General features: G+C 36.7%; 1 protein-coding gene across 3 annotated transcripts; it reads right to left on the reverse strand.

Annotated features, from left to right (window-relative positions):
• Nucleotides 1-408: 408 nt before the first annotated feature.
• Nucleotides 409-8,606, reverse strand: LOC112158549 (sterile alpha motif domain-containing protein 3). Of its 3 annotated transcripts, none has more exons than XM_024291992.2 (7): nt 8,422-8,606; nt 7,847-7,928; nt 5,911-6,005; nt 3,357-4,429; nt 3,106-3,261; nt 2,933-3,025; nt 409-1,832 (listed from the first exon to the last, which is right to left on the reverse strand). In XM_024291992.2, the coding sequence occupies exons 4-7, from the start codon at nt 4,419-4,421 to the stop codon at nt 1,551-1,553; spliced, it is 1,596 nt and encodes a 531-aa protein (XP_024147760.1). In that variant the 5' UTR covers nt 4,422-4,429; nt 5,911-6,005; nt 7,847-7,928; nt 8,422-8,606; the 3' UTR covers nt 409-1,550. The 3 variants fall into 3 exon arrangements, with proteins under 3 accessions (XP_024147760.1, XP_024147761.1, XP_024147763.1); XM_024291993.2 differs by lacking the exon at nt 8,422-8,606 and adding an exon at nt 8,016-8,310; XM_024291995.1 differs by lacking the exons at nt 5,911-6,005; nt 7,847-7,928; nt 8,422-8,606 and having other exon boundaries at nt 3,357-4,530.
• Nucleotides 8,607-8,612: the final 6 nt, after the last annotated feature.

Here is an 8,612-nt window from a genome sequence, read left to right on the forward strand (position 1 = left end):
ATTTACCAGGACTATTAAAGAAGAATATTGGAATAGAGTTCAGTCAGATAGGAGTAGGGGACAGGTAGGGGCGAGGTCCACAGCCAAGACGAGCCTGAGGCGTGGTCCACGGCCAAGAACAGGAGCACAGACAATCCACCAGGAATCTGAAATCCCTCTTACTCCCCTGGAGGGGAGTGGGGAAGAGGAACAACACGTGAATCCCACTGCACCAAACACAATATTAAGCTACAGTAGAGGGAACTGACCACAAAAGTAATGTTTAATTGATGTAATGAAAATTGTAATTATTCCCCAAACTTCATTACAGTTGGTAAGGGAGCAATAAACTAAATGTTCTCCGATTACTAGCTAGAATGGCAGTAGGCCTGTCCAAAGAGGAATGTTTTAAGCCTAACTTTCACTCTAAAAAAAAATACGCTGCGCCAACTTAAAAAATTGAGGTAACAATTTGCATGGATGTTTTTAAGTTTTCCCAACTTAAGTCAGTATTGAGTAAATTTTCACATAATTTTTGAGTTTGATCAACTTAATTCTTCAAGCACAAATTATGTTCCATTTTTAAGCAAAATCTTTTGGTGAATTTAAGTTGGCAAATTATTTTATTTAAGCAATTTCAACTTAATTTTTTTAGTTTGATCAACTTAATTTTCTTGGTTCTGCAAGCATACATTATTTTGCATTTTTACATAAAAGCTTTTGGTGAATGCTAGTTAACAAATTATTTTATTTAAGCTAGTTCAACTTAAATTTTAGCTCAACTTTAACTCAAAAAAGTCCATGCAAATTGTTACCTCAATTTTTGCAGTACTGTGAACTTATTTACCTCAGTTGGAACAAACACCACCATTCTAGTTTGTGCTACAAGTTTTTATTGTACAATCTTTTTCAACAATATACTTTTTTTGAAGTATGTCACGGAAAAAAAAAGCGATGCACTTTATGAATGCATGTTTCTCTATGCTTCGAAAAAATTGAAGATCCCCAAAAAGTAAACAAATATTGGTGGCAACTTCAGCAATATATCCTGCATATTGTACAAATTTAAAAAAAAAACTTCAGTGACACAAGACCTTAAAAATTCAAACATACGTAAAACCTTTTTTTTTAGACTTATTGAAGCTGCTTTACTTAAACATTTTTTAACATGCTAACATTTAACATTGCAACTGCTACATGTACATCAACAAACAAAAAAACTCAGCAGGACAGTAACATTTCTTTTCAGAACTTGGGTCAAATTTCAGGCTTTGAGGACAGATGTCTTGCTGGTTTTCTGGGTTTTCTTGCTCTACTTCCTGCTAATCACCTGGTCAGGTGTGTTCAGCCAATCAAAAGCAGAAAAGAGGACTTTGGTGGAAACCAACCAAAATGAACCCTTCTCTTCCACCAAATGCCCTCCTTGATTCCCCATTCTTGCTTCTAACTGGCTGGACAAACCAGATCAGGTAATCATGATGCAGAAATACGTTGAAAACCAACGGGACGTCAATCCTCCAGGCCTGAAGTTCAATACCACTGTTTTGGACGAACAATTCCTGCCAAGTTCTTCACATCAGAAGTTTATTTCTCAAAGACATTACCTTTGGGCTCGCTTTCAGGGCATCAAGCTCAAGGAATAGTTTCTGAAATACCTCTAAGGTGTTCTTTAGACCTTTTGGGTAAGTGATGTTCAGGGCATATATCAGTCCCATGAGCAAGGCGCACGCTCTGGGAACGTCAAGGTCTCCAAGGACTTCAGTTCCCTCAATCACGATGCCTGCGCGAACTGGTGTAGTCCTTCTTGTGACGACAATTTTCAAGACCTCGCCGGTGATGTCATCATCTTCATCCTAAAAATAATTTAGAAATAATAACAGTGTTTAAAGTCCAAAAAATATGATCAAGTGTCAATTAATTCCTCTACTGAGTGATATTTGTGACATTATATTGCAAACAAGAGTAATAGTTTTGAGATCAAAATGTTCTAAATTGCAATCAAAATGTTAAGTGTTGCAAATGAAATATTTAATATTTGCTTTGAAAAACCTATTTTTGCATTTTCAAACTTATTCTTTCTGCTTGAAAAAATATTTTTGCGTTTGCAAACTTTTTTTTCCGTTTCAATTTTTTTATGTTTTTCTTAGAAAAAAAAAATTGCGAACAAATGTTTTTAGATGCGTAGTGCCTCATCTCGCTTTCACTCAATCTTTGGCTTTGCGTTCAACTATATTTCTCAGGGTGACGTTTGTCCCACCCCAGACGGCCTCCTGATTGGTCTAGATTCTATCCAATCAGGTGTCTCTGCCTCGCATTGAGATGCCAGGAGACGAAAGTGGACATCGGACTTTCTATGGCCACTGTTTGGTCAGAATTCTACAGTCTTCAATGATTGTGACCCGTTTCTCTGTGAGCAGAACTCAGGAGGAGCAACAAAGCTCAAAAATACAACTTATCGCGCAAGTTGGTTTGTGTTTAATCGCAAAATTATGATTTAATGGAAACGGTGTCCTTTCGAAACTAAGTTTTTTTCGAAATTCTTAGAATTTCGATAAAGTTTTGTGCAAATGTGCAATGGAAACGCAGCTAATGATGTGTTCTAAGCTTGACAAGTTGTACTAGTGAGACAGTTAAAGCGTGGTTCTTCCCATTGCATTTCTTACATCAAATTTCTTAAAATTTTGAGTCTCGAAATTAAAAACAATAAAATATTTGAGATCGAAAATATTGTTTCTGGGGCATAAACATTTGCTGTTTCAAAATCAAGATTAAAAAACAAAATCAGAAAGAAAATTCAAATTAAAAAATTAAAAATAAATAAATAATCAGAAAAAAAAATCAAAAGGTTAAAACAGATAAAGAAACTTCAAAATTTAAAACAAAAAATATATATATCGATGGTTAAAAAAAATTCAGAATCAAATGGAGAGAAAAATTTCCATAATCTTCCTACCATCAGTTCTTTGAAAAGATCTTCCTCCTTTTCATGTAGGTAGACCACCAAGGAACGGAGAGCAGCCTCCCTTTTCATTTCTATGGAAGGATTCTGTAACGAGAAAGGGACAAACTTGTTGTGAGTTAGATAAAGTTTCAAACATTGTCAAGTGGCAACTAAAGAGTTCATACCTCTTCCAGCATATTCTTGATACGCTGAATGTCCACTTTTGTGGACCCTCCCCTTGTGCAGACCAGGCGCATTATTTTTGAGGAGTTGAGGTCTAGATTTGACATGAAAGTTGGCTCCAGATGAATGGTTGTGATACGTTTAAATTCTTCATTAATCTATTTAGAAAAAAAAACATAAAAAATACAAAAAAAGTCACTATTCACTTTTGTACATTCATCTGTACAGTAAATGCTTTAAGAAAAATATTTACCTGATCAGCACTAAAAAGAGCAGGCCATCTGTCTCTGACATCACTGACAGGGGGTTCCAGGTTAACGATTTCTTGCCTTCGGATGGAGAATGTTTTTGCCATTTTTGTCTTGATCACTTGTGAGTTGTTTCTTTTTTTCACTTCAGTCAGTAACTCCACCCTTTCCTGTTCTAAACTACTCTCAGTTTCTCCTTGGGGATGAGGTGGTAAATAATTGACCTCTGCCTTTCGTGGCTTCTTGATATTTTTTGCAGGTCCGCTGTCAAGTGGTCGCTTCTTCTTGAGAGAGTTCACCACAAGCTCAGGACATCCAAGCTCCCTAAGTTTAGACCTATAGTTACCCATTTTATATTTCAGCCTTTGTTGCCATCCATAACATTCATTATATGACCCTGGTTCCTTAAGGCAGGGATGCTTCTGAATCAGTGCCTCAGCAACATCTGCAAGTTGTGTGCTTGTGGGGTAGGCAACATAGTGAAAGATATTTTCAGCCAATGTTTCCAGAATATTTGGAAGAATTCTGTTGAAGTTGAGTTGAATTCCATCATTCTGGAAAGCTTCATTTCCTGAGGCAAGCACAATTTCTGTGTCATAAGCAAATTGTGGTATGGGAAATTCTTTGGGCCAAGGCTGAGAACGGTGAGAACTTTGTTCAGGTGATGACAAAATGATTGTCGCTTGTGATTCTGAAGAGCAAGTGCTGTTGACTTCGTCGAATGCATTTGAAACATGGGGAGAAAATGTTGTGGAATTTCTGCTACTTTCTGATGCTTCTACTGTGGAACTTTCCAATGTGGTAAAGGTAAGAGAAACAGTGGGAGGTTCAATGATGTAAACCACCTTGATTGTGTCCTTGTCTTTAATGGCAGTTGTAGAGATAAGAGAAAAGTATTCCTCTCCAAATTCAACATCTTTATAATGTAAGTTAAAGTCCTCATTGAGCTCAAAAGTCTTCTTCACAATGGACTTGAGTTCACTCACAGTCTCAGGGATTCCATAAGGTAGGTCCAACTTGTGTATGTCATGGTCTCGAAGAATGATTCTAAGTTTGGCAGGATTCGACATTACAGGATCTGTAAAACAGTAAGGAAAATCAGTTTAATTCCTTGTATTTCAAGTGACGTTACTTCAAAGTCTACAATTTCAAATCAACCCAATTGTATGGTATGTTGTCCTTGTTTAGTTAGTTTTGTTTTGGGATAAGGGCAATGAGAACAATTTGTTTTTAGTCATTTTTTCTGTCATGATTTTTTCAAATTGTACAGTACTATGGTCCCAGCTGGAGAGTCTTTGTTCTAGTAACCAGCAGCAAAGAGCCTGTTTGAAATGAATGCTTGGTCCTCTATGGGAAATCAATGTAGCGTTTCAAAGTGACCATGTACTTTCCTCCAACTGTGTATGCCACCATCGGGAAGATATCGGACAACTCATTGGGCTCAATTACTTTAATACCTCTTTTGGGTTGGAGTTCAAAGCTTCTGAGATGTTCAATATACCAAGCTCTAAAACATTTAACGATGAACCCAACTTTTCCCTTTATCACAACTACTTGCATCAATTCCACAAAATCTGGCAGACAGCCAGTTGCACCATGTGCCAAGATCATGCCAGTGGAATATTTGGTCCCACTGCAGAACACTGTGTTTGCAAGTTGGCAAGAAGACTCATCAGGGAACTTGTTTTGCACCTCTCTTCTTATGTCATCTCTCAGAACTGTGAACTCTACATTTGACATTTTTGTAACCTGTAGAGGTTGTTGGACTACGTTTCTTCCATTTAAATGATATGAAATCATCAACTGATGTTTCATTGCAAGTGACAATAAGATGTTTCTAAAACTGTGTGTATGCCTAACAACACGTTTAAAGAAGCTGTGTTTGCCCTCAAAGCGCATGGTCCACAAAAAAACAAGTGGGCCGAAAGCTCTGATCATTTGTGGGTAATGCTCAAGAAAATGATGCTTTGGAATTAATTTTTCATCTGGGAAAGCCTCCAAGAATCTGTGTCGATGTTCAGAAATCTTGCTTTCAAGGAAACAAATTGTTGACTCTGTATGAACAGAGGAAAGGACAAGTTCAACTATGTCCTTAAGGTTAAGTAAGATCTGCCATGTTGGCTCACCCTCTGGTACTCGCTCTCCAATTATGAGAGGAAGCAGGCGAAGCAAGGCCCAATTTTCATGGGCGTTGCCTCCAATTGTTTTTCTTGCAGCAAAAGTTGATGCGACTGGTTTTGGGGCATCGGTTTTATCTGCCCATCTATATGGAAACTCTTTAACTGATTTGTTCAATTCTTCAAGAGTGAAATGTTTACTTTTGATTAAGATATTTAAGCACAATGCTAGTTCCAAAGGCACAATACCTTCAAAAAGGTCATGTAGCATATCTGGTGGGTAACCAGATAACACGTGAAAATGTTTAAGTTTTTGAGTTAGAGGGCACTGTTTCTTCACACCAAAACAGTGTAACAGATTTTGACTTTGTGCCGTCAGAATATGTTCCTTGTGTTCTTGTGCTGTTCTAGGACAAAATGCTCCTGTCCTAACTTCACTCACCTGGAACAAAGATCTTTCACCAAGGCAAAACCTGCATACATAGGTACCCGAGAAGCTTTCCACAAATCCCCCAATGCTGTGGGCGCCAAGGTTATCTGCAACAACACAGAAAACAGTACCTTTAACTTGGATGCCAAATGAAGGGACGTAAAGTCCTTCTTCTTCTAGGATTGCAAGATCTTTCAAAAGGGGTTCTAACACCAAGTTATAGCCAAACTGCTTAATATCGTCTGCCTTACACAATATGGCTAAGTAGATTGATGTCAAAGAGGACCTTAGCAAAGGTGGCACATTAGCCAAAACCCAATACACAGCAGTAATCTTGTGTTTCTTTTTTGAAGTTCCAATTGGATTGCAGACTTCAAAATCATCCACATAGAGAATTAATGAAATTGCTGGATTATTTTCTGAAAGCAATTTATTATTTCTAAAATTTGTTCCATCACGAAATGACTTGTAGTGATTTTCAGGACTGGCATCTGCGTCGTTTCCATGTGTTAGAAAATCTAAGATTTCTTTTTTCTTCAGAATTTCATGTAATGTCTTCAAGATAGGGATATATTGAAAACTTTTCTGCTCCCTGGCATCAAGCAAGTACTCTATGGGTTCCACCATTGAAAAATGCTCTTTGAAATATTCCCTTCTTTTGTAAGAGGTAGACAGAGGACCATTACTTCTTAAAGCAAAGGTAATGGGATTGCTTTCACATAGGTTTGTCACCATTTCAGATATTATTAAGTCATCAACCTGACAACTGTGCTTCCTTAAGCTTGAATCTAAAACTTCTTTTAAGATGGGACCTGATGCTGATGAAGAAATGAAGTGCAGTTCTTCAACTAACTCATCAATACACTTTTGTGGTACATTGAATTTACTTTCCAATTTCAACAACAGGTGGGAAAGATTCTTTTCAATCAAGTTAGGCAAGTCTTCAACATCATTGTCTTTTGGATCTTCTCTGAACTCTTCCTGAGCCTCTCTTTCCCAATCAAGATCATCCCCTTCCACCAAAGTTTTACTAGCCTTCAGCAAAAGATCAGGCTTGAAATCATCTAGTGAATGAGGAGTGTGCTTCCGACTCTTGTGAGAGGCAAATGTTCCATGAATGTTTGTTTTGAAAGAGCAGTTTTCAAAAACACAAGAAACTGTTTCTTGTTTTTTTAAATGACGAGTTATGTGCTCAAAGTATTCTCTTTCTGTAGATATGGTGCTCAAAAAGCAGCATGGACACTTAAAAGACAAGACTTCTGTGAACATAGTTTCTTTACAAGTTTCATGGTTTCGTGAAACATGTGTTCGTAAACTGCCCCATGTTTTAAAGGAGCAATAACAATCCCAGTAGAGACATGGAAGATATTCTCCGTCATGACTATGTCTGAGTCTATAATGTTTCAAAAGATCTGTCTTTTTTTGTGTCCCAAATTTGCAAATTTTACATGTCCACTTCATTTTAAAGACTTTCACAGGTATGTCATAAACTTACAATAGCTGTAGTTCTTCTTTAGATTTAGTCTGAAAGTAACTTGCATATATGTCAATGTTGAAAGACTAGAGGAAATTTGAATACAAAAAACTTACCATTTTTGTTTTACTATTTATTCTCAAAAAAAAGAAAAACTAAAGAAAAAAATCCTTGTTACTGTGTTTTTAATGCTAAACTGTAATAAAAAAAATGTATTTCAAATTAAAACTGGGATGACATATAAAAAAACAAATATTTTTCCAACTGCTTGAGAACAATCCGTCTGGACAAAACTTTTATTTTAAACTACTTTACAAAAAGTATATATGTAACCACCACCTAACTGTAATTCTAGAAATTAGTAAGCATCCAGGACTGTAAAGAAACACTTAAGTTGTGTATCCTTTTTTTATTTTCCTAAAATTGGGTTAAAACTATGAACTTTTTGCTAAATATATATATACAGGTACTTACATATTTTTAGATAAAATGTAAGCTTGCTGGAAAGGCGCGGAAAGTGTGGAGGTAGTCTCATACACTTGAAATTTGCAGGCACCTAAAAGTGAGAAGTCAAATAAAAATGATCACATATATATCTCATGTCATGGAGAATAAATAAATAATGCTCAAATATATCGCATACAGAAAGTAATGTTCCATATATGACTTGTTATGTTAACAACCTAATCTGAAGAGGAAGCTAAAAGAGTGAGATGAGATATTAATTTACAAAATGTCTCTCCCACTGGCGAAAAACACCAGAGCTGGTAACTGATTCCGCCCAGCCTTTTAACTTGAGCTAACCGTCGGAAACAAAGCCGTTAGTGTTTCTCCCGCCAATAATATATTCAAACTGCTAATATTGTAGTTTGCGCTGCCTCCCGCTAGCTTCCAGAACAAATTCAGTAGCTAGCTAAAATTGTGCGTTAGCATGAGGAAATCACGGCAGCTGGAGCAGTTTTTTCCGCACCTCATATAGTTAAACTATCATATTTTAAATGAATCTGTTTTTCTAAAAGCAAATGTTAAAACTAAGTAGGACTACTTACCAAAGAACGAAGTTCTTAAATGAGCTTCGTACGTTATTTTTCTCCTCTGCCGTGGTCTGTCTTTCCGATGTGGCTGCCCCAGCCCCCACCTTTACAAGAATGCTCAACAGGAAATTAAGTATCACCAACTTAATATTCTGTTGCTGCTGAGCAAACACAAAATTCACTGTTAAATATTTGCAAAATTTTAA

Source organism: Oryzias melastigma, linkage group LG24 (assembly GCF_002922805.2).
Source record: "Oryzias melastigma strain HK-1 linkage group LG24, ASM292280v2, whole genome shotgun sequence".
In the NCBI taxonomy this organism is placed as follows: Eukaryota; Metazoa; Chordata; class Actinopteri; order Beloniformes; family Adrianichthyidae; genus Oryzias; species Oryzias melastigma.

Excerpts from the sequence above, each read along its gene's own strand:
- LOC112158549 (XM_024291992.2), bottom strand. The coding sequence starts at position 4,421 with ATGTCGAATCCTGCCAAACTTAGAATCATTCTTCGAGACCATGACATA. Across the intron at positions 3,262-3,356 it reads CTCTTTTTAGTGCTGATCAG|ATTAATGAAGAATTTAAACG; the intron begins GTAAATATTTTT and ends TTTTCTAAATAG. Across the intron at positions 3,026-3,105 it reads TCAAGAATATGCTGGAAGAG|AATCCTTCCATAGAAATGAA; the intron begins GTATGAACTCTT and ends TTCTCGTTACAG.